This window comes from Lepisma saccharinum, chromosome 22 (genome assembly GCF_977018435.1).
Source record: "Lepisma saccharinum chromosome 22, izLepSacc3.1, whole genome shotgun sequence".
NCBI lineage: Eukaryota > Metazoa > Arthropoda > Insecta > Zygentoma > Lepismatidae > Lepisma > Lepisma saccharinum.
The window spans coordinates 44,451,807-44,478,578 of record NC_139250.1 but is presented as its reverse complement, the minus strand read 5'-3'; the positions used below and the strand labels follow the sequence as shown (position 1 = coordinate 44,478,578).

General features: G+C 35.9%; 3 protein-coding genes across 4 annotated transcripts in view; 1 reads left to right on the top strand and 2 right to left on the bottom strand.

Moving 5' to 3' along the window:
• Window positions 1–2,893: 2,893 nt before the first annotated feature.
• Window positions 2,894–3,565, bottom strand: LOC146004842 (uncharacterized). The gene has a single exon (XM_083143865.1). It carries the CDS (start codon window positions 3,563–3,565, stop codon window positions 2,894–2,896), a length of 672 nt encoding a protein of 223 aa, XP_082999991.1.
• Window positions 3,566–4,527: 962 nt separating this feature from the next.
• On the top strand, window positions 4,528–7,798 carry LOC146004841 (uncharacterized). Its single transcript, XM_083143864.1, has 2 exons — window positions 4,528–5,316; window positions 7,769–7,798. Exons 1-2 carry the CDS (start codon window positions 4,528–4,530, stop codon window positions 7,796–7,798), a joined length of 819 nt encoding a protein of 272 aa, XP_082999990.1.
• A 10,509-nt stretch (window positions 7,799–18,307) lies between these two features.
• LOC146004690 (monocarboxylate transporter 14-like) overlaps window positions 18,308–26,772 on the bottom strand; it is a 262,852-nt gene continuing 254,387 nt past the window's right edge. For both annotated transcript variants that reach the window (XM_083143632.1, XM_083143631.1), the window contains exon 6: window positions 18,308–25,285. In XM_083143632.1, coding sequence (XP_082999758.1) covers window positions 25,035–25,285 — 251 coding nt within the window. In that variant the 3' untranslated portion in view covers window positions 18,308–25,034. The remainder of the gene's footprint in view (window positions 25,286–26,772) is intronic.

Genomic DNA, 26,772 nt, shown 5'->3' with positions numbered 1-26,772 from the left:
CTACTTCCGACCACTACAAACTGTCTACACATGATTACATGGATAAGATTTGTTTCAATAACTGCAATATTCATTCCACCAACTGTTGTCCAAAAAGAGCCTATGTAGTATGCTGCATGGAACAGGGTGTTTGAACACAGGAACAGTGGGGCTGGTTGTTCTCTTTTCAGAGGAGTCCAAATTTAATCTGCAAAGTGATTCACAGTGTATCTTCATCTGGAGAGAACCGATAGCCAACATCATTGAAAGGAACCATTACAGAGGTGGCAGTGTCGTAATATTTGTTAGAAGAAGGAACCCTAACAGCTCAAATATATCGGAAGATTATTCTGCAAGAACATGTTCAATTGATCAGTGACTCAGTGAGACCAGGATTCCTCTTTATTCACATAGTGTGAATACAGTAGAGCGTCGATTATCCGAAGTAATTGGGGGACATGGGTGTTCGGAAAACTGGTTTGTTCGGATAATCGAACTGTACATGTTTATTTGCCAAAAAGAAGTACTGTACAGTAAATTTATTCATAAAAACAGGCATCTCTTTAAGTATTACAAAGTAACGTACAAAGGCAACTTTAGTAGGAATATATAGTATGTGGTACAGTTCACTTCTTCACGCAGCAGCACACAAGTGGTTGTAACAGAGAACAGAAGGTTACTGTTTGCACCGTGAGAAGCTCTTCTTGGGGGCGCGCAATCCTTCAAACTGCGCGGAGCGACACGCCTCAACTCTAAGCTGGTGCAGCTGTTGCTGTGAACAGCTTTGATACTGCCGCTACTTCTACAGCCAGTGCCAAACCGACAGAAGTGTGCTGATTGTTGAAACACAGCGACTGGCAGCTTGGCCGGTCAGCAGCACCTTATGAAGGCCCCATTAGAAGCAATGTTCCGCCAGCGGTGGCTCAGTGCGGTGACTACTGTGGGAAACTTGGTTTGGGAGTGAGGGGGATGATGGACGGTAGGGTGGGAGAGTAACAGGTGCGAGCGAGTACACAGTTCGGTTAAGTGGTCGTTCGGTTGACCGACGTTCGGATAATCGACGCTCTACTGTACCTGGAAACATAAGATATCAGGCACTTTCCATACTGCACAAATCTCCTGAAAATCCAGAGGGGCCCTGGTCTGGATATCCAGATAATGTTCCACGCTGGATATCAAGAGGATGCCCCATCCTAGATATCCATGAGATCTTCAGTGTTATGATATCTGTGGAAAGGTTCATTCATAGTGTCTAGTCATTCACTATGTATTTACGCATAGTATGCAAACTCTGTGATGCAGTCACAAATAACTCACAAATTTCTTCCTAAGGCATCACGTCGTTTACATGCCCATTATCCCACCCAGCAACTCATGCATGCGTACAAGGCTAGGTTAAAGTTAATTTGTTTTTTGCTCCCCCACACCAGTTTGGACTCGGGACGTGTTAGTGAGGAATGAGCTCAAATTCAGTGTATAGTCCTCTTATCATGGACATGCATGTAATGTATAATATTTTTTGGATGTGTAGATCTGCGTGTGTGTGTGAGTGCATGAGAGAGAGAGAGAGAGAGAGAGAAGTACTTCTTGTAGTCGTCATATGCGTGCACCAGATCTTTCATATGTGTAAAACTAGTTCAGGAATTACTTACGTGAAATTTAGAAGATTCCACACTTCCGCATTGCACAATTTAATAGTTCAGTCCTATTAATTTCGAAGATCCACTGTCTTCATTCACAAAAGGGTACGGCGTTTGAAGCGGAGATGGTGCCGCGTCACTGCATTGTTTGTTCCCGGGCGGCGGTAGTTGCGATTTCTCCTGTTCGGCGGCACTGGCACGCTCATCTTGGTTTGCGTCGTCTGCTTCCTGTTGTCAGGTGGCGTTGCCAGTTGGGGGTTGGGGTGCTGGGCCGTGCTGCTCGGCAATGTGCCGTTCCTGTTCCCCACGTGGCTGGAGGGGGTCGAGTATGTGCACCGCATCTTTTCTTTTTCAGGTCGGGGATCTTCCTGAGGACAGGGTGCCAAGTTGGGTGTGCCTGTCCATTGTCCAGGTTCAGTGCTGGTTTCTGCTGGATGATGGCATGGGTTTCTTTGATGGTGTTTTCTATGACAGAGCCGGTTGGGTGAAGTATGGATATGGAGGAGATGGTGTGGTTAGTGGAGTGGAGGTGTTGGGAGTGCCCGATTTCGGTGTGTCGTTTTTGGCATCTTTTACATGTTCGTTAATCCGTTCTTGGACGGTGCGGATGGTTCTGCCAATGTAGGTGTTGTGGCATTGGCATGTGGTCTTGTAGACACCGGGGGATGCGAGTTTGGGTAGGTAGTATCTCTTGAAGTTGGGTAGTGCCCTTCCGATTTGGGATACGGGTTTGTGTGCTACATGGATGTTGAAGGGTTTGAGGGCCTTGGCAAATTTGCCAGATGTGGTGGGGTGGTATGGAAAGGCGATCCATTTGGGTTTAGGATTTTGGGTCGGGTTATCTCTGTTTCTTGGGTGTCTAAGCTGGGCTTCTGTTTTTGCGCACCACATGGATAGTTGGCGCTTGGTGTAAGCGTTGTTTAAGCCTATTTCCGTTACGCACGCTATTTCATCATGCAGGTCATCTTCTGTGCAGCTGTGTGTGAAGGCTCTTCTGTAAAAGTTCATCCATACTCCAGCTTTCTGTTTTGGTGGGTGGTTGGATTTTGCATGGATGTACTGGGTGCCCGAACCTGGTTTCCTGTATACGGATGTGATGAAGTTGTCTTGGTGTCTTCGGATGCTGAGGTCGAGAAAGTAAAGGTGGCCATTTTGTTACCTTTCAACGGTGAAGTTTATGTTGGGGTGTATGTTGTTGAGGGCAGTTAGGAGATGGGTTAGGTCCTCTTCCTGTTTGTAAATGACTATGGTGTCATCGGCATATCTTTTGTATCTTATATGAGCAAACTCTGGTTGGGTGAGAATTGCCTGCTCAGCCACATGCAGCACGATGTTGGATAGGGGGGCAGAAAGGGGGTTGCCATCACTAGGCCTCCTGTCTGGTGGAAGAAACTGTCCTCGAACTGGAAATAGTTGTGGGTGAGGCAGGCTTGCAGAAGGTTGCAGATTTCATCTGTTACAAATGGGGGTGTGCTATTGCTGAGGAGCCATGTTCTGGTGGAGTCAAGTGCAAGGCTGATTGGAATGGAGGAGTACATGTCCACTACGTCTATGCTGGCTAGTTTGCAGTTGTCGGCTTTGACAAAAGAGGTGACAAATTGTTTTGCTTCAATGCTGTTTTTTAGGCAGTAGGTGAGTTTGTCATTGTGGGTGGTCAGTTTCTGGAGGAGCCATTTGGTCAGGTGGACACTCGGTTGATTGAAGCCGGCCACTATGATTCTGAAGGGAGTTCCTGGTTTGTGAGTTTTTGGTATGCCGTATGCACAGGGAAGGCTGGGGTGGGTGTTTCTTAGTTTCTTCTTTTCACTATCTTGAAGGAGGGCACAGTTATCTATGGCTCGGCGGATGGCTGTATTGTATCTGCTTGTGAGGTCACGTTTCAGCTTTTTGTAGCCATCAGAGTTCAGTTTTGCATGCATTTTGTCACTGTATTGGCCTTTTCCCATTATGACATATTGATTACCCTTGTCCGATTTTATGCACCAACATTTGTTGTCCTGTAGCCACTTTTGGAATTCCTGTGTTGTGTTCCTTAGTTTGTTGTGCACTGTGGGTTTATGTTTGCTAGTAGGTTGGGCGTGTTGGCGGAGGATGACAGAAGCACAAGTAAGGCGTACACACTCAGCGTCTTGGTTAGTTTTCGTTGCAAATGCGGTTTTTTCGGCAGAGCAGATTAAGTCTAGGGAGGGGGGGAGTCATCCAGGAGGTTGAATTTGAGGCCGTGTTGGAGGAGGGAGTGGAATTCTGTCGGCACAGTGAGGTTGGTGAGATTGATTATGGTGCTGGCGGGGGTGCTGGGGTTCACTGGTGGGGTGGTGAGGGCCGGTGGTTGGGCACCAAGGGTTTGCAGTTTCTGTGTTAGGATCGTTGTTTTCTTGTTTTGCGACGTTTTTAGAATGAAGTCGATGTTTTGCTGGGCTTTTTTCCCGTCGTCGGGGTTGATTCTCGGTTGTATGTAGTCACGGAGGGAAGCACATGTTTCTTGAAGTGATGCTATTTCACGATATTTATCACTGATCACAGCACTCATTGCCCGTTTTTCGGCATTGAACACAACCTTTTTAACGCTATAGCTGGTGGCGGGTGTTTTCCACTTGAGAAATTTCGGAGTCACTTCACTGTTCCTGCATGCCTTGAGGAATGCAATATCCGCTTGCCGGGTTTGTATTATCCTGATATTACGCTCGTATTCCCGCATTTCCTTCCATATGAAAGGTGTAGAATTCATGATGGTTGCGGTAAACGCGGTTTAAAATTACTTATGTGATTTAAACCCTACTGAGCATTCATGGGACACACTTGGATGACATGTTCAGGAATGTTCTTTTTGTATCCAAAAAGAAATAAAAGAGGAGCCAATATTGGTAGTGATCACCACTTGGTAATTGCAGTCTTTAAACTTCGGATAATGGCAGCATGTAAAAAGTTTTCAAAAATGGGAAAGAAATTTGATTTGAAAAAGTTAAATGATAAAGATACAAGAAATAGATTTGTATTGGAACTTAGGAAAAGGTTTGAAGGTTTACAAATGGAGCAAGATGAAGATATAGAAGAAAGAGAAGAGGATACAATAGAGAGAAAGTGGAAGAAGACCAAGAATAATTTGATAGAAATAAGTGAAAACATTTTAGGATATAGGGAAAGTAATCAGAAAGACTGGATGTCAACGAACACATGGGATAAAATTAAAGCTAGAAAAATGAAGAAGGAAGAATTAAACACTGCAAAAACAAGAACCCAAAAGAGTTCGCTACAAAGACAATATAAAGAGCTTGATAGAAAAGTGAAGAAGAGTGCTCGAAATGATAAACGCAATTGGATAGAACAGCAAGCAAGAGTAGCAAAGGAAGCAGCAAGTAAGGGTGATTTAAAACAACTTTATCAAACAACACGCTTACTATCAAAGCGACAATTTAAGAAAAATATACCAGTCAAGGATAAGAATGGCAGGCTGTTAACGGATAAACAAGAACAAATGAAGAGATGGAAAGAACACTTTGAAGAGGTATTAAATAGGAACATCAGAGAAAATGACAGAACGAGAGAAATAGAGAGTGAGGCTGAAGAAACTGAAGAGCATACAGAGATGAGAATCTCAGACCTTCCTCCTTCAATTCAGGAAATCAAACTAGCACTTAAGCAACAAAAGAATGGGAAAGCAGCTGGAATAGACCAAATTCCACCAGAGATTTTGAAGGTAAATGTGAACTTGATGGCAGAAATATTATATGAAGTGTTGGCGGCAGTTTCGGAAAAAGAGAAAATGCCAGAAGATTGGAAAAGAGGTCTTATAATAAAAATTCCAAAAAAAAAGCAATATGACAAATTGTAATAAATGGAGAGGAATCACGCTGTTATCGGTCCCAAGTAAAATACTAACTAGGGTTATATTAAATCGCATTCAAGATAAAGTAGAAGCCAAGATTAGGAGAGAGCAAGCAGGATTTCGTTCTAGTAGATCCTGCACAGATCAAATCTGTACATTAAGGATTATCATTGAGCAATGCATAGAATGGAATACTAGATTGTATACCACCTTTGTAGATTTTGAGAAAGCCTTTGATTCTATAACAAGGGAAAAAATGTGGCAAATATTACAGAAGTTTGGAATACCACTTAAGATAATAAGGATAATTCAGGAGTCATATCGACAATACAAGAGTCAAGTTATTCATGAAGGAGATGTTACAGAACCCTTCGAAACAGAATCTGGAGTGAGGCAGGGATGTATTCTGTCGCCTCTTATTTTTCTTCTCGTAATAGATACAGTAATGAGGGAAACCATAAAGGGAAAAAGAAGAGGAATGCAATGGGCCTTATGGATAGATTAGAAGATTTAGATTTTGCCGATGATGTGTGTCTGTTGTCAGAATCTTATGGAGATGCAAAAACTAAATTGGAAGATCTGGTTGTAGAAGCTAAAAAATTCGGACTGACATTAAATAAATCAAAGACTAAAACAATGCGAATAAATGCAAGAATCCAAGATTACATTCAATTAGAAAATGAAATATTAGAAGATGTAGACAATTTTACTTACTTAGGAAGTGTAGTTGCAACAAATGGAGGAGCAGAACATGATGTAAAACAACGCATCAAGAAAGCAAATGGGGCCTTTGTACAACTCTACCCAATATGGAAAAGTAGGATTATAACTACAGAAACAAAGTTAAAGATTTTTAGAAGCAATGTTAAATCAGTATTGCTGTATGGAGCAGAATCCTGGAAAGTCACAACTGAAATCACAAATAGACTACAAGTTTTCATTAACAGATGTCTCAGGAGAATATTAAATGTACATTGGCCAGAAGTAATCACAAATCAAGAACTTTGGATACGAGCATCAGAAGACCAGATTAAAAACCAAATTAAAAGAAGAAAATGGAACTGGATAGGACACACACTAAGGAAAGCAGACAACACAATTGAAAAGCAAGCACTTTACTGGAACCCTCAAGGTGCTAGAAAAAGGGGAAGACCCAAAAGCTCATGGAGACGTACTGTTGAAGAAGAAGGAAAACAACAGGGGAAAAGTTGGAAAGAAATGAAGAAGATCGCATGCAATAGAGTGAGATGGAGACACTTCGTGGATGCCCTATGTTCCAATAGGAACGAAAGGAATTAAGTCAAGTAAGTCAAGTCACAGCACTCATTGCCCATTTTTCGGCATTGAACACAACCTTTTTAACGCTATAGCTGGTGGCGGGTGTTTTCCACTTGAGAAATTTCGGAGTCACTTCACTGTTCCTGCATGCCTTGAGGAATGCAATATCCGCTTGCCGGGTTTGTATTATCCTGATATTATGCTCGTATTCCCGCATTTCCTTCCATATGAAAGGTGTAGAATTCATGATGGTTGCGGTAAACGCGGTTTAAAATTACTTATGTGATTTAAACCCTACTGAGCATTCATGGGACACACTTGGATGACATGTTCAGGAATGTTCTTTTTGTATCCAAAATGTGTGTGAAAAATATCAGGATAAGGCACAATCAAATAAAAACTTCCAGATAATATCCTGTCCACGTGAACCAACTCAGACTGATGTATGAAAATATCCAAAAGTGATCCATAGCATGTTCAAAACATGTCCAAAACATATAAAAAAAATGATCCACAGAATCTCCAAAGCGTATCCAAAAATGTTCCACGGAATGTGAAAAACATGTCCAAAAAATATCCAGAGAACGTCTAAATCATATCCTTCCTGCATATCCTATGGATGTCCTCTGAAGGTCATATGGTTATCCAGGAGATTTCTAATCATCATTTCTGGATATCCTTTGGATATCCAGAACTTCCGACATGAATATCAAGAAGATATCCATAAGATGTCTTCTGGATATTTGTGTGCTGTATGGGTTGGAATGGCCAACAAGTTCCATTGATTTAAACCCTACTGAGCATTCATGGGACATACTTGGATGACATGTTTGGGGACATCAGACACTTCCATGGACCCTTAAAGAGGTCAGAACTGAACTGTCGGAAGAGTGGGATTCTATACCACAAGAACAGTTGGACACTCATGTGAACAGTACACCGCACCAACATATTGTACTGGACAGTGTATTAAGCATTTTGGAACTTGGTAATTTGGCACGTGGTATTACTTGTTGGTTAGTTCAGTCTTGGTTTCTGTCCACAGTTTCCTAACGGCAGGCCTGGAACAGTCTAATTGTTCTGTATTACTTAATCAAATCATGATAACTCGTCATAAATGCACCTTCAATTTTTGTGTACGAGGCAGATTCGTAAAGTAAGTACCGTTTGCAAATATTGCCGCTATAATGCTCCAGTCGCGACTGTGTGAGTTCTCGCTGACGTCCTTCATCAGTTACTAAGCCACAGACACTCATGGGAGCAGGTCATGCTTTTTCCTCATAGTTTTATGAAGGTTTGAAATGTTCAAGAAAATCAATCGGCCCGCCGACTGTGAAGTCCGTTCTGTGATTCGTTTTCTGAATGCAAGAAACATGAAACCGGTAGACATCAACCGTCAACTGTGAGGTCTATGGAGAGGGTGCAATGAGTGAAGGGATGGTGAGGAAATGGGTCCGGATGTTTAAAGAAGGTTGTGACACAGTTCACGATGAACCAAGGAGCAGTCGGCCGTCTGTTGTGACTGAGGATTTGGTGCGTGCGGTCGACGCGGAAATTTGTGAAAACAGAATTTCCACAAATTTCAAGAACAGTCCTCTACAAAATTGTGACAGATCGCCTGGAAATCGACGAGGATGACGACGTCAAAGCAGCAGCACTGCATGGATAGCTTTCATCACAGGCAGGAACATTTTATAATGATGGGAGACAAAAACTAATGCACACTACAACAAATGCTTGAACAATGGTGGAAACTACATAGAAAAGTAGTTTAAGGTCTGTAGAATGCAATGAAAATAAAACAAGGCATGAAACTATTTTACTTTTTTTTTACACCCTTTCGGTACTTACTTTCCAAACATATCTGATAAGGTTTACTGGCTATTTTCCCTCATGGGCCTACGTTTCAACATTGTCCATTTGCAATGAAAAAGGAATGACAAGAAAGCAAAATTATACACACTGCATTTATGATAAAACAAAGAAGAGTAGTTTTTATTTATAGTATCAGTTCATAATATGTACAGCATTTTTTCCTTAAAGATAACATTTCTCAATTGAACAATACACGCACGACAGCAATAATTCATATCTTATCAAATATACAGCATCAGTCTATGTGGTTCATAAAGACAAATCAATGCTACAATATTAAAACTTCTACATCAAAATCACAAAATAAAAACATATCTTTACAATACAGTTTACAGGAAGCAAAGAAGACAAAATAAAAACAACAATATAAGCTCATAGCTAAACTATCTTTAAAAGAAAAGTTTATATTTAATGCACAGCCATCACAACAAGAAGCTACTGGTGCATTGACCTGTTCACTTCATATCATACAAAAAAATGACTCAACCTTTTATACATTACCCGTGCATCTTAAATTGGTTACGACATATAGGTACAGATCACAGATAAGCATTATATCAATATTCTACACTTTGGTGCAACTTATCTTTGTTTCTCCCATTCTGGAAACGAAACTAAGGTCTTCTAGATAATAGCAGCACATGAAACAACAAAGGTAAGAACGTACACTGTGCATAAGTTAAAATTGGTAAATTTCTCGTATCGGACAAACGGATTTCTTCAAATTTACAGGAGAAATTACTTACCGAATACACTTTCTTTATACTTGTGGAAGTTCGGGGAAGTGTTTTCTCGCATCGTTCATTGAATTTTGCCGGTAAATCATCTATTTTTCGATATAAATGTGTGACCGATGCACGAAAGCTCTTGCGTCCATTTACTTCCAGGTGGATGTAGCCTGTGTGTGATGTAATCCTGGTCAGTGTTTCCAAACACGTGTTTTTGTAACTGAAGAAGGTACGTTTCCGCAAATGGTTTGTGGGGCAATGTGTTAATGGTTTGTGGGGCTATGCGAGAATGGTGTGTGGGGCTACGCATATTTTTTTCGAAACCAATTTTTAACTATTGTAACCTATACGTGACCCTACCTAACCTAACCTTACCAGAAATGGTTCGTGGTGCTATGCGTCAATGGTTTGTGGGTTCTACATAGGTATTTTTGGGTGCAGTGGGGTGGAAACACTGCATGCCGAGTATGGTAGTGAAACTGTGACCGCCATTTTGCATGTTACCGAAGGCAAAAAGAAACGAAGAAAACTTACTCGTGAAATAAGTGAAATGCCACCTTCAGCAATGTTTCTCAATGCAGAATACGTAAGTACGAATATTCAAATTAAATGAACTAGCAAATTTCAGCTGTTTGTCCGATACGAGAAATTTACCGTTAAAATTAACTAAGCAAAGCAAAAATAAATACAATTATTCTTACACTGTGACAACTTGATACAATTGTGGCATCACAAATCTCAAAACTGCTGCAGAGCTATGGTAGTTTTGAAATTCAGACATCAATACTTGTACATTCTGAAGTTATGTGCTGTACCATATTCATATTGCAAACTAAATCTTACATTTAAATATTCCTACATTCAATTGTGCTAATCATGATTTTATTCAGTATTAAATTTATAGATTTCCTGGCACACAATTTTGCAATAAGAATCTTGGACAGTGAACTGAAGAAAGTTTAGAGAAGGGAAATGGACGATTCCGCAAATTACATATTTTGACATTGGTAGCTTTTTCAAAAAGTTGTATAACCTACCAAATATAAATTAATTCAAAACATTTTATTTTTAAAACAACAGCGCCATAAGAAAATTTATGAAAGCAAACATACACACCATTCATTTTTAAAAACTTCACTTACTTTATATTTCAGGGAACGAAAAATGCATGGAATAACTACTTAGTCATCTGTCGAACTGACTCATAAAGTTCTACTTTACTTAATAGAACTCTGTGAATTCTTGAAAACTATGAAAGGGGGAGGGACTTATTTTTCCTGGTTGGAAATTGATTTCGAAATGTAGAACCTGAGAAGTGAAACTCTGAAGGATTCTTTCCACCTTTCAATTCAAAACCTGAACTTGACTGATTAAAGTTGTGTTTTTAACTAATTCTTAAATGTTCAGTACTCAGGGCATCATGTCACATGACATGAATATACTTTTCCAAAAATTATTTACATCACACACACCGAAAAATAGAAAAGGATAATTTTACATGAGCCATCACGATGTATATACATAAAATTTACCTTCAGGAGAGAATTTGTGAAAACTAGAGAGGCATGCAACAATCAATGAACAATGCTGGCTGTAGAAATACATATTTTACATATGGGAATGTAAGAAATGTGAGCAATGGTGTGCAAAGCAAAATATGTGAATGCAATTGAAAATATTTAATGTGATATTTGAATACTTGAAGTCATTCACTTCCAAATGCTGTAATCTTTAAATATAAAGGAAATAAATAAGTCCACACACACACACACAAAAGATAATTGATAATTGATTTGAATTGATGTTTTTAAGTCCACTTTATGCACAGAAAGGCTAATCGGGACTGGACCTACAGTTTAAAGTGGGCTCCGAACCACTATGTGCCTCCACCGGGTATCGAACCAGGGGCCCCTTGATTACAAGCAAGGCTGCTACCACAGAGGGGGGGAGGGAGGGAGAGGAGAGAGAGAGAGAGAGAGAGAGAGAGAGAGAGAGAGAGAGAGAGAGAGAGAGAGAGAGAGAGAGAGAGAGAGAGAGAGAGAGAGAGAAGTTCATCAATGATCGTGAATCCATGGAGTTACACACACACACATATATATATCCTTTGTTAAAATAAAATATCTTTAGTTTTATTCTCACCTATAAATGTGATGATACAGCATACCATATTGACAGAAAAAAAAGCACTGTATACATACATATATGTATAGAGAGAAATGAAATAAATTTATAAATTTTCACTATCTGTGAACTAATGTCTGATAATGATAATTCAGTGTTGTCACCAGCATGAAAAAACAACGTTATCACTTTATATTGTTTTCACTAGTTGCTGCTAATGGCCATATAAAGCCACTTAAAAAAAATTATTCAACCATAAAATGAAATCTTCATATATGCACAATGCACAAAAATAATGTTCCATAGTTCTGCCCTTTCAATAGACATTTTACATATATTGCATAATAGTTCATACATCCATGCATAAATGTTTAGCATGTTAGTGGAAGTATTATTCTTGCAGGTTATGTAAAGGATGTTGCTAGGATTCATCTTGATTTCAAAAATAATGTTTTACATTATTCCTTTTCCTATTTGAGGAAATCAATCAGACTTCTTTGTCAGACTATAAAAGGGTTTCTGAGCTGCAAGAAACAAAATGTATTGGCACTGAAGCTCATGAATTACAATTTTATATTTGTCACATCAGAATTTTAGATTCATGCAAGAGAAAAGCAAAACACACACATAGGATTCACAGGAATTATATCCCATAATACGTGAAAAATAATATTTGGAAAGTGACTTTGCTTTTGGTGTATCTAATATTTTTATCACTATAAATATCTCCCAAGATTAGACCTATCATTAGACACAAATATAAAATGTGTATTTTAAATTTATAAATGAAGAAGTATTAGAAAAACCAACACTACTGACGTTATAGGGACACTTGAAGTAGCAAAATAATGAAATAATGAATGTGAAAATTCATTTCAAACTTAACTGTCGTTACACATTTTTAAATGTCCAAATATGTTAGCATGATATACATAGTAAAATTTGTGGAGATTATTCATCAACAGCGATAGGTTGGCGTGTAATCTATTTACTACTGAACTACTATTAATGAGAAAGTAACATCTTATAATTAAACATTGTGCTCATACAAGGTCAAAATGTCCGATAAATATACGAACATACCATAATTGTGCTTGTGCAACTAAGCATTTTTGATTTGTGAAAAAATGAAATATTAAGTAAATACTTAGTTTATTTCAATTCTACTTTCATCACAATTCCTTACACAATGGACACCATGAAAAATAATTATATCTTATTTCTCCTGGTTACTTTTTTTAAAAAAATAATCATTCCTTAAAGTAGAAATGTTGAAATTAGGTTATAATTTTTTCCAACCAAAATTAGATAATATTGCATTGCATTAGGTAAGTAGCAGTTATTAAACATAATCTCACTTTCCCATCTCTGAACCTTATTGACCAAAATATAGATAGATATACATACTTATCTGAACACAGGGTGATTGTTGGAAACTACTGCTTATGGTATTGAAATTGCAACCATGCTCAATTACTTAGTACCATAGAAACATGAAATGCATTTGTACACTTGTCTATTTGTTACTAGGAGTATGATGATCCAATTATTATTTATTGGATTGATTCTAACATTTATTTTATGAAATATATACTGAAATGCCAAGTGAACCCACTCTTTTAAACAGGGGTATCCATCTCCCCCAATAGCTTATGATACACCCCCTGCTTTATGCTAAATTATTTATACAAATCATTTAGGGCAGACATGGAAAAAAAAACACAGTTTCACATTCTTTTCCAAAACACATATGCATGGAATCTAAACTCGACAATTAATTCTTCCCTCTGTAAAAATGATTACCTGAATTGCATAAAGTGACCACAAATTTTGGAAGTCAAATTTGTGGGCTGAAATTGGCAAAAATCAACATAATTATATGTTATGTACAGTGCTGAGTAAAGAAACTATAACTAACTACTTAAATTCATTAACAGACGTCAAGCTTAAAAATCATACATACCAGCACACAAAGTAAGGAAAGTTTAATTGTTTTGTTCGCATCATCATTAAGGTGCCTTTCTGCTTTGGTATTTTGTAGAGTATCAACTGATTACTTTGTGAATGCATGCATACATTTACCTCAGTGTTCACTAAATTTATCTTCATTAAGTTACAAAATCAACACTACAGAAACTTTTCACAAGAAAATTCATGATTATATGCAGCTGCATCACAAACCTAACCTTTCTTTTAAAAAAAGCTATCAGAAAATGATCTGGAAAATAATTTCTTTTGAATGATTAAAATTCAACACATCTAAAAAGTTCAATTTCGTACAAATATTTTTAAAAAGTACACTGTTATTTCAGGATGAATATATACATCCAACAAATGCATCTATTCTGAAAGACATTTTCAACATTGTTCATTGACCTGTTGACACTTTTTTTATTTGAAGGGCTCAGGTGTAAAACATGGTTAGTGATACTTTGTTGATTTCTGAGTTTGTTAAGAGAAAAGATTATTAGAAGCTATGCTGTAGATAAATTGTTTTTGTGTTGTGTTTACCAATTTCAGAAGGCTTCACTGATTCCAATGCAAATTGTATGACTTGGCAATTTCACTTGAAAATTGAAGATGGCACATTTTACTTTGTAACTCAAAAATGACCAAAATGTCACTTACCATATATTACACCCGAGCTCTTCAATTATTTTAATAAACACTTGGACATATTTATCAAACAATTACATCATGGTTTCATTATGATAGTTTTTATTCCTTCATGCTACATTAACTGTAACAGTGCACCAAAATGTCTAAAGTCTTTAGGTAAATTGCAATGCTCTCTGAATGTAGTTCTACATGCAGAACTATAAAAGCAAGTTTCAAAATGTACATGAAGTTTTGTATTTGTACACACACATTCTAGGCAACATTACAAAATTCTGAATTCCACATGCTTATCAACAACAATGTACTGCTTTACATTAAATTACGTGGAAAAATATTTAAGAATAATTACATCCAATCATACCTGTTCTTCTTTATTTTTCTTTTCAATATGCATAAGTTAGTTTGAAATACAGAAAATGTTGTAAAATGAAAATGAAGGGAATTGCTAATTATAACAATTATAAATATCCAGAGCTTGTAATACAGTACTTAATTAACAAGACATGTTAATTTTAACTATAATAATTTCATTTTACTGTTTGTACTTATCAGTGTGCCTACACATTGAAATATAGATGGTGCTACATTCTTATAGGACCATGTTATGCATGGAAAGAACATTCTTGACTTATTTTTAAAATATATTTCATTGATAGAAAAATAAAAATGGAAAATGTACAAAAATGAGGCATGAAGATTCAATAGTATGTGCTGAAAAAACAGGAAAAAAACTGGTGACGACATAAAAATTTTATAAAAAGGAACATAATTGAAAAAAATTCCTTTCTAAACTCATTACTGTTGTTACTAAACATGTTTGTATAAGGTATACTTTTTAAAAGGAATCCTGATCTTATAAACGATCAAATTTAAATATTCATACCATTAACTTTGATGAAAATCATAATATGTACCTTATTTCATGGTTGATTTTTCAAAAAACTGATGTTATCAATGTCAATATTATAATGTTGGCAACATGTGCTGTGAAATGTTAATTCTTCAAGGTGAGATCTTCTGTTTTTAGTCAGAAATGTTATTATTTTACTGACTTCCATTTTCAGATTTTTCAAGGTGAAAATATTCATGTGAACAGTGAAACATTCAATAAACATACATAAGAGACAATAAAGAACACATGTGGTAAATTGTCACTATCACCGTATGTAGAATTAATCATCATTAACATTATATCTTTTCTCTTAAAGACACAATTGTCTTTATATTTCTTAAATTTCATAGTGGCAAGTGTCGTAAACAATTCAATTGACCAAAGTTGGGGATTACTTCTGTTATTACCATTTATATTTTTTGCTTCTGTACTTTCAACAAATAAAGAAATACATGAATAATTGCATGTAATTATTTATCACATTTAGCTTAGTGTATTACAGCAATATAGACACAACACTGAGCTTCCAATGTGAAACAAATTTTATGTTTAGTAAATGTTCTATTATCATTTTCATACAATATAAAAGTTCAGAATTGTAGAAAAGGAACTGAATCATCAACTCTTGGGTATTTACATCAAGGTGAGTTCTTACTGCAGCAAAGATATATAACCAACTGTAGTGACAATGGTTAATGTTCCAATTATATTACATGAAGGGCATGTATAAGTTACAGGGTGTATCTGTTATAGGTGGGAATTTGTCTATTGGTAGCTGTGATAAAAATATGCAGCATTGGTTGAAAGCATATATAACATTTCTGTTCTGTGTTGTAACAATACAATTGACTTTCAATAGAATTGTTACAACCCAGAAGTGTCTGTGACTCTATGAAGTATGCAGACTAGTAATGTTGCTGAATAATGTATACAAAAGTGATTTTTACTATGTCGGAGGATGGTTCCGGGAAGCTCAATGAAAAGATTTTCGAAATAGTTTGTACGAGCATACTCTGAGCATGGAAAAAAATCTTTCTTGTTTATTTGCTAAAAATAAAACACAATCTAGATACATTTTATTGGAATCTAACCCTTCCTTAGAAGAAAAGGGAAGTTTTAAAATTGAATTAGGCTAATTAAAGGTTCACAAAAAATCACTTCACACAAAAAATATGCACTTTCCTGGAGCGTACATATTTAGTCTTTTTCAAGCATGGCTCATTTTATGGGGACCTATCGCAAGTCTAAGAACATGCACATCCCTTTGGTGAGAATGATGCCAGGAGATTATTTAAACTTCTCCAATTCTTCACCAACATCTATGTATCTTTTTCTCTCAAGAACTGCTACGTAGAATGAATACCTTACATGATATAAAATAGTTTAAATGCCATTTTGTGCATGAAAACAGTGAACTGCTTATATTGATCTATTTTCTTCAGGTAAAGTAAGTCCAAAGAGAACAGGGGGCAGGGAGAAGGAGTTCAGAGCCTCATAACATCCCTAAGCCTGCACTGGCTGAACATATTTGTTTGCTTGACAATTTTTTAAGACACTATACATGCATCTTTCTCTGCAGCAGAGAACAAATGTGCAATTTTCACCAACATTCTTGCTTTCAATACAGCTTGGGCATTTTAAAAGATCTAATGTGTCACTGTTCAAAATAAAAATAAGAGGAAACTTGGAAAGATTAAAATTCAAGAGTCATTAACTTTGAAGCATATGACTCTAGCATGTCTGGAAGCTCTATTAGTTCTATTCATTGCCTGCTTCTTTGTGCAAATGTTTCTGTTGTCATGTCATGAGATGCATTTAGCGAACTTAAATTGTTTCCTATTTCCAACTGACAACATACAAATTAGTTGGCTGTTTTGGTTAACAATTAACATACTTCATTTTACAACACATCTTTAAGATACAGTGTAGTTAAAATAAAAGTTCAGAGAATGAGAGTATTTTTAATATAATAGCACAAACACTGTTAAGTTGCATTGCTTACATAAATATACAATAATACCATGTAACTTGCAGAAAACAATTTATTCCCCTATTGAGAGGCCCAAGTTCGATCCCTGGCGGGGCAGAACCAGGATTTTTTCCATCTGTTCAGGCAGCTCCGGTGCCCACCCAGCGTCGTATAAAGTGGGTACCTGGAGGAAACTGGGGGGTAAAGGCAGCCAGGGGCGTGGTGCTGATCACATCACCCCCACCTTCGGCCGTGATCAAGGATTTGTGGGGCCCTAACTCCACACCCCCTATATGCCTTCATGGCATGGTGCAAAGCACAGGGGAGCACTTTACCTTTTTTCATTGATTCTGGTGACTCATCGAGTACCTTTTTTGCTTTATGGACTAATTGAGACTACATCCAGAGTTTAAAGTGAAATCCAAATCACTGTGCATTGTACCTCCACAGGGTATTATGGAATTTGGGACCACTTGATTAGAACACTACGCCACTGGGGAGACCAGGTGATGCATTTCCAACCAACAACTTTTGTGAACGGTAGAAGTGAGTCATTGAAACTGACTACTAAATAAATTATGTATTTCACAAGCTACACATTATTATTGCATGGTTATTTTGCTTGTGATTGTCTCGTTTCTGCAACTTATAAGCATAACCACTATCATAACCATGAAAACATATAAAATTAAAGATAAGTAGACACCACATGTCAATTCAACTATTTCCTTCGAATGGCTCAGAAAACCACAAAAAAGCAACACCAAAAAGTTATATGATTTACACAGACATTTGAATAAGTGTAAAAACATTTAAAGTATTGCATATTCATTGTACAATATAAACACTTGACACGTATTTTCCACCAATAAGAAAAACCCAAGGACTGTTAATATTTCTTTTCACAATTTTTTTTGTAATGTGAATTATGAACATTTGTATCTGTATATACAAGATATATATGTGTGTAAATACATGGAAAAAACATATATCTTCCAGAAAAATTAAATAGTGAACTACTGACTTTCAATATAGTCAAAAACTGATTCATTTGCAACAAAAACACAAAAGTTCATCACAGTTGCAAACTCATGCTCGAGGTAAATGCACTGCAATTTATACCAACCACTATCAGATTCAAGACTTTCTTTCAAATATATTACTCACATAAATATTGTCCTATTTAAATATTTTTATTCCATTTATATTCTTTACTTGATAGTTATAAATTTAGTATTTTTTGTTTTGTTATTTGAAAGCAAACCAAGTCAAGAGTTACTATTGATATAACGAAACACAAACTTATATGCTGAACTAGAGATACATATTTCACATGTGCTACTAAAAGTTGTGTGTTTGTGATTTAGAATGATCACAAAGTTTTTTTTTTTTTCAAGTACAGATATTTTAATAGTGAACACATGAAAGGTTCAGATATAAAATGCTAAAGGATATTTAATGTAAATAAAGGACGAAGTTTGTATTTTTTCTTTTGTTTTTGAACATAACAGACTTGAGTACATGCCATGAAAATTGTCACAAATATTATGTATGAATATTTTAATTTACTATCAGTGTTCGAGGTGGGAAAGAATATGGAGTGATGTCAGAAAAACTGGTTATAACATCCCCCAGCTGCTTCATTGTCTCCATGTTAAATAATACAAGCATTCCACTCAAGCTATTGACAAACTTTACCAAGCATTCTCTCAGCTAGGAATTTCCACTTCGAGCACTGTTTACCATGACAAAATTTCAACACCGATGTTTCAAATATGCTCAGGAAAAGAGAACAGTGTAAGCAGTACTATATTATTATCATGCAGAAATACCAAACTACTGTTTATTTCATAGTTAAAAAAATAAATTTAGAGTTTTTGTTTCTTCAATGCAGTATTTGTTTTAAAGAAAAAATGCAAAAATACAAAACATTTAAAAACAGACGTAAAGGCAGTTTGTATCTGACCATATGGTAAAATATCAGTGAACTTTAACAGCAAGAAACATGATATATATAACTTTTTAAAATGAGACATTATATCACACTTTGAAAATCAGAATAAATTTTATTTTATTTTATTAATGCAAATAAGCATTTTTCAGCTTTTTTTTAGAGTATATCACTACTTCACATTACATCATACATAATATAATTATGGGAACACTGCCTCCTTCTAAAAAAAAATCAATAATTACACTATTTCTACACTAATCCTTATAAACTTCTAATACCTTGAGCTCAATGCTAAAACCACACAAATGCCTACAAACACATGTACATTTCTAGCATGTTACGCACATTTTCAGTAAAATGTTGTTCACTATATTTATATATAATATATAAAAGAGGAAGTTGGTGGAACAACATATATACATTAAAAATGACTTACATTCATAGGATGTAAGTGATTTGGTATTTGCCCTACAGTTCGCAAATACTATCACAAAGCAATGGTATCAGCATGTATTTGGACACAGAAGGAATTTGAGCAATAATATAATTATAAAATAAGTGAACACTATTATCCACGTCATCATGGAATTACCAAATAGAGTAGATCAAAGTTAGGAGCCTTGCAAGAAGCTAATTATGTGCTCAATGCAGTACCCCCTTGCACACGATCAACACTACAATTTCGCTTGTACTACACACATACTAATGAAGGAAAATAAACAACTTCAGATTATTCTTTGGCTGTGCAAGAATACAGTTTGAAGGGAGAAAAACTCGTAGTTACTATTTTATATTGTAATATTGAAGTCTCTAATTAACAGTTGCATACCAATGATAGCTAATAACACAGGTGAGGAGTGAAATGTACTTCGAAGGATTCCCTTGCTGTTGCTTCTGAAATTGTGAGCTCCCTTCCATTATGGTGGAAGAAGTTTGCCCTTGCACGTTGTAATTGTGCTGAATCATCATGTTGGTTGCCACATTTGGGTGGGATTAACATCAGCATGACTCAATATGTGAAGTTGATGACAGAAGAATTTCATTTGATGGAAAATGTTACATTGAACCAACATGACTCGAATACTGAAACTTTGTATGATAAATTCTGCGAAAGGAAAATTGTACGTGAGCTACAACTGCATTTGATTGCTTGTTCATTGCATACATCACAATTGTCCATGGTGGAACAGCCTGGCCTGCCTAGTGGCAATAACCAAATCTAGAACACACAATTATTTTATTATTCAATAAAAAGTGAATATCTTGTGATGAGAGTTGATGTCTTAAGTCCTCTTTATGCACAGAAATGCTAATCAAGACTGGACCTACAGTTTAAAGTGGTATCTGAACCACTATGTGCCTCCATCGGGTATCGAACCCGGGACCCCTTGATTACAAGGCGACGACGCTACCACTGTGCCACCGGGAAGGCCACCTTGTGATGAGATCAGAGTGGGAGAGAACAGGGATGTCCACCCTCTCTCGCTTTTGGTAATATAAATGGACATTTATGCATTTTTATCACACATCTTACAAAGAAGAGCACAATAATCTTTTGCGACTTGCTGATCTCCTCAACTTTCAATTTTGATGTGAAAATTGCTTCATGTCTCTACTTCGATTTCATAACAAATTGACATTTGTCAAGTGAGAGGCAAATCAAATGCAGGCTGATCACGTGTGGCTTTAAATTGTTTGCGGTTTGTGTTTCAAGGTAAGCAAACAGGAAAAAGTACAATTTGCAATTACACTCTGTCATCAGATGAGTGCCAATATACAGAGGTATAATAAGTGTTACTACCCTTTCACTTTCTGATGCACTGCATACTTGTGGAATAAAACTTGGCATGGTGCCATATTTGGTGGAAACACTGAGCATTGAGACCTGACTGCAGAAACTTGTCACTAAAGCATTCATTCAAAATAACAGCATATTCACTCTCTTTTACATTTGAATTTGCCATTCTTAACTCAAATTTCAAGTGCAAGATTTTAAAAATTTTGTAAACAAAATTGAAAATACACCATCAAAAATTCACAAAAATATAAACTTTGTAGTATGCAACTGTTAATTCACAATTCGACCTGGGAACAGTCATGCTATCTGTCATGTTATATATTTTATTTAACACACAACTTCTTTAAAAAATGTGTTGTTTTTGGACTTGCTCTATGGAAATACTTCTTGAAGCGAATGATGACGAGATTTTCTCGAGATATCAACCAGGAAATCATCTTGTTCATATCCAGAGAAAATCTCATCAACTTGCTCTAAGGAAGTTTTGCATCCTTCTACACAACTTCATTAACCTTTATAAAAATCAAGTCATGCTTTGTTTGTGCTGATAGAAATATTTTTTACAGCACACCGATGACCAGACCGGCAGCTGGGAATCAACTGACAGACTAGTCACTTTTCCTTCTAAGCATCCCCAGCAATCATGTGCAACCGATACCCTGTAAATAACACCATAGGTAAAGGTAAAAAGTAAAGCTACGTCTTGTACACTGCAACATGTCATAAAGGCGTGACGAATGTGGAGGAAGGGACTCATGCATTCATAATCTTCACAGTTTGTGAAGGTGATGTGATCAGCACCATGTTCTGGCTGCCTTTACCCGTCAGGGTTGCTCCCAGGTATTAATTAATTTAAGGCTGGGGGTGAACCTCGCAGACACTGCTCCATTGATTGAAAAATTCCCACTTGAAATAACATGATGCCAAGGATTGAATCCAGATCTCCCGCATAGCAGTCAGACACCCTAACGATTGGACAACAACGTCTCTGCAAATAGCACCATGCTGTCACTAAAGAAGTAACTGCAAATGCAAGATTTTTTTCTTTTTCTTTGTACCAGCATGACCGATCCCAGGATTATATACTATGAATACTTGTCACACAAAGATGAGCTTTATGAAAATGTACTTTTCACGACACAAAAATAAGAACATATAGGAATTACATATTCATCTTACTCATAGTTTATGCTAAACCTTCAATGCAGAAATGAGTTACCTTTGATAATTTAAAGATAACACTTTTCTTAAACTATTCTACTTTAATATTAAGAAACGACCCTAGATGTTGAACACATTCAAGAAAGTTCTGCTATGCAGTCAGACTCTGTATATACATACTTATGTACAAGTTCTTTTAAAAAAAGACACACAAAAATTACTCCTAAATATGTACAACAAATGAGTATGAGCTGTCATTAATAGAAAGTACATGCATTAATTATGCCATTATTAGAAGTGCAAATCTACAAATTTTCTAATACAATATATCAAATAGAGCATTTTATAATATATAGGTATCTAAATAGATTCCAATAGATACAAGTTCTTCTACCAAACTATGCTGCTTTCAATTAACTACAAGACTACTTGTAAGAAAAGTCACAGATTGTGTAATTGTTTTGTGGGGTTACTTGAATAGAGTTCTGATACGTAATTAAAAAATTTGGTTGCAACAACCCAAGCAAGTCTGACATAGGTGCAGGGGAGTAATTTACAGATAGTATAATAATTGAAAAAGAAAATTTTATATAAACTGAAACATAATAATTCACAAAATGTAATTATTGGATGTGTTGATGAACTTTAACATACAAGCAGTAACATGTAAATTAAACAAGTAATATTAGAGTGCTATATTGTTGAAATATTTTAAATATATAAAACAATTTACAATTTGCATCCCAGTGCACTAAAAATTAATTTAAACTAATTTGTACACTATGTACCTAAAAATAATCATCAGATCACATAAAGTCACTAAGCTTTTTATTATTGTTCTGTCCATTTTAAGTGATAATCACTGTGCATGGTATTTTGCAAGTTTCTGCTAGAAACATGATCAGTCACACCACATTCGCCATATATTAGTTAATAAAATGTATTCTCTTAAGTTTTTAATATTAATGATGTCATGAAAAAGTGGATGTCACAGTTAACATGAACAATTTTGAAATTCTCTCTCAATTAAGTAGTAATTTGATGTAATGTTGATGGAAAGTAATTTGTGTCGATTTACTTAATTTAGTGTCATATGTTGTTGTTTTAATTGTTAGTCCATTATTTCTTGTACAGTATTTTCTTTTGCAAGAAAAGAAAAGTATAAAATCTTTTCAAGTTTAACTTAGAAATTTGGACAACAATATTTAATCTTTCACTATATTTTATAGCTTTTTTGGTATTTTTTTCCTAAATATCTCAAAGTTCGTGATTTATTTTGGAATGTAAGTAGGTCTATCTTTTGATTAATATTTTAATAATGATAACTTTATCAATATTATAAAGAAAACCGTATCAAATAGGCAGAATACAATTGAATCTAATATAGAAGCATCCTGAAGTGTAATATCCAGGATATCATGTGGCAATCATTCATCTCTACTAACCATTACAGTACAAACAATATGATGACTAGAAATTTTGTCCAGAGAAAAACAAAGCATTTTCCATCCTTGTGGAGAAAATATAATTTAATTATTTATCAACAGATGTCTCTAGTTAGTAACACTTCAATTTATCACATGAGTGAGAGAAACCAACATTTGCTGTGTTTGTACAAATTAGTACACTTATGCTAAGAAGTGTCATAATTTGCTGTAATATTAGGATTACCAGATGTTCATTTTTCACAGACAGGTCCTACATTTGGGTATCATGTAATTTTCATTAAGAAAATACTTCTTTCAGTGGAGAAACAGAAAATTACAGGGAAAATTGATTAAAATTGGTTGATGTGAAAAGTATGGTTGAAAACACACAATAGTGTTATTTATTATTTGTTTGGAAATTTTATACTCAAGAATTCATTTTAAAAATGCATTATACTTGAACTAAAAATGTTTCAATTTTATATTATTTATTAACGTTTCCTAGTAATATATATTATATGCTGTGAATGCCTGTGTTCTACTTTTTATCTTGGAAGTTTTACTCTTTGGAACAGTGTGCTATACTTTTGCTTATGGTACAAATTTTGTTACAAATTCCTTGGACAGATAATTTACTATATTAACATGACCATGAAAGAGAGTGGATTTTCCTTCAGAATGGTTATCTTTTTAAAGATAGCATGTAACCTTCCGGTGATTTTATCTGTAATATCATTACATTCATGGTGCATATTATTTTCCTTCATTTCTGTTAAAATTTACATAACAAGATTTATGTATTGAGTTAATTAAGTTTTTATGATACTGCTGTTACTAATTGTATAGATTTGTCATAATGTTACTAAGTAACATGAAAAGAACCGAAAATATTTCATAATTTCTACATAAAATTATTGAGGTGACACATTTTTAGCAAAAAGAAGTATCAATCATGCAGGAGCATGCAGTTTAGAGAATTTATAATAAGAGGTACTAATAATTATAGCATTATTGAATAATTTGATATAAAAAATAACAATATGTCATAAGACTTGCAGAGCAGGTAGGGAGATGACTTCTGTAGGTCACTGAAGGTGACATGTGATGAAGGTATGTGTTAAGACAATAGTAAGTATAAACAACAACTAATTATGCAACAATTTTTATTATAAAATATTGTAAAATGACTTAGAATTATTGGAAAACATGATATATATTTAATGCATATCAGAACAATGCTATTTATTTCTATCTTTGTTTTGTTTTAAAGAAGTTCAATTTTCTAGACATGTAGGCATCCATCAAAAATGGGAAACTTATAGTAAACAACAGCTGAAAGCATTTTAGAGTTATATGTATATAGTATAATGTTTAGAGAATTCAAATGTAGATCACACTTCATGTAATTATCTAACACGAATCAGCTTCCATTGGCATATCATTGCTAATTTTTATGAAAATTTGAAACTACAACGATACTTGTGAAAATTATGAATTACAATTCTACAATAAATATAAAATATTTTTTTAAAAATATGTGAGATAACATGACAAAAAATCAACACATAATAAACAAGTAACTCAGTAAAATGAGTGGTAGAAATAATTTTGTAAGCACAATAGTTTTTCTCTTTTAACACACAAGCACACTAACAACAATGTTTTCTGATTCTCACTCACTCACACTAAAATACTAGATCTTTCGAAACTGTTCACAAGATTGCAACACTAAATGTGTACGTATATTTTGCTTTCATTTTCACACTTTTATACATGGTTTACTTTCCTGTTTTCCTTGTTCTCTGAATTAGAAATGAATGAAGAAACAGGCTCAAACACCTGAGCTTTAGTTTCTGCCTCGTCCGTGTCTGTTGTATTGCTTGTTTCGGACAGTGTGCGTCTTCTGCGAATTGACTTTAAACACGGTAACACAATCAACATAAGTCCTGACAGGGCAATGAACAAACCAGCCAGGTAAAAAGATAGGTGGTACTTTCCAGTAATGTCATACAGCCAACCTGCAAAGCAAAGCAGTTTGATGTAAAATCCTTCAGAGATAAGCATGCGTGCGTGCACATGCACACACACACACACATAAAACACATAGGGTGGGCCAAAAGTTATGATCGGATTCTATTTATAAAGCAAGAAAGAAAGTATTATTCGCAAGGAAAATTGATGTAAAAAGTTGTTGTTCCATCAATCTGTGAACGCAAATGTGTAAAACAAAAAAGAGTGCCATCTCTTGGTGTAAATATAATTACAAAACGATCGAGTAGCAATGAGCAGAGACAAATAGCTGCTGAGAAAGATTATTGTTCATAACTGTGTGTTTTCATGTGCAATTTACAGTCATTACAGAAGGCTGATCTGTAATATCTGATATCTGACTGTTTTTTGGCAATGCTACTGTTACGTGTGTAGTTGCGCCAGAACCTTGAAACCAGTGTTGTGTCTGAGCTTGCAGTTGCCAGAGCGTCGTCTTTGTGCTAGTGAAATGCCACCGAAAATTAACCGTTATTAGGAAGGGTACATCATGGCTCTTTTCCACTTACATTTTTCGTACAACCGAATAGTGAAACAGTGTCAGAAAAATGGTTTAACCATTGGAGTGACCACAGCTAAAGATATCGTGGCCAGGCAAACACAAATGGTGCTCACGCAGAAACATTCGCCAAGAAAAGGGGCCCATTCGAGGTTGCCAACAAAAGTGTTGCCTGAGGTGCTTTGTGGAATTCGGCGAATTGCAGTCCAGGAGAATCCACCACCCCAACATGATTTGGCCCAGAGGTTAAATGTGGCGGAGTCCACTGTCAGCGACATCATTCGTCCCCATCTTGACCTGTGGTGCATACGTACAGGGCCAGGTTCACAACCTCTTCCAGCGCCACATTGCAGAATGCAAGATCAACTGCCGCAAACTGTACGAAAGACACTTGGTGGGGTCAAAATGGAAGACAGTTGTCACATTGGATGAGTCCTACATTTATATCACACGTAATGGTAACATTAGGGCAATTACGTACCGTGAAACCTCTGGCAAGGGACGTACCAAGTTTTACCACCAGTGCCGAGAAAGTTTCCTGCAGGGAATCATGATTGTCACCTGATACGGTTATGAGGGGAAGTTGGAGATACGTAAGGTGAAAAAAAAAAAAAAAAAAAGGTAATGCTGTCTACTTCCAGGAATCCATTATGGCCCCAATCTATCGGACAGACATCCCTCGTTCGTAAGGAGCCAACAAGAAGCAGGTGCGGATCCACATGGACAAAGAGTCCAGCCACACCGCTAGATCATACCTCCGGATTTATCAGGACATGGAGCAGGAAACAGGAATCGTTGTTATTCCCTTTCATGACATTCCTGTCAAAAGCTCTCACAGGCCTATGGGAAGCCTGTAAGGAGGAATGGAATTCCCATGCATGTGCTCCAACGTAGTTTGTTGCAGTGGAAATTGCGATGTCGGGCAATAGTCCATAATGTTGGTGGTCCCACAGAACACAA

Bases quoted from the DNA above. Each gene is read 5' to 3' on its own strand.
- LOC146004842 (XM_083143865.1), bottom strand. From the start codon at position 3,565: ATGGGAAAAGGCCAATACAGTGACAAAATGCATGCAAAACTGAACTCT.
- LOC146004841 (XM_083143864.1), top strand. From the start codon at position 4,528: ATGGCAGCATGTAAAAAGTTTTCAAAAATGGGAAAGAAATTTGATTTG. The intron at 5,317-7,768 runs GTAAATGTGAAC...TTCTGTCCACAG, and splicing joins TTCCACCAGAGATTTTGAAG to TTTCCTAACGGCAGGCCTGG.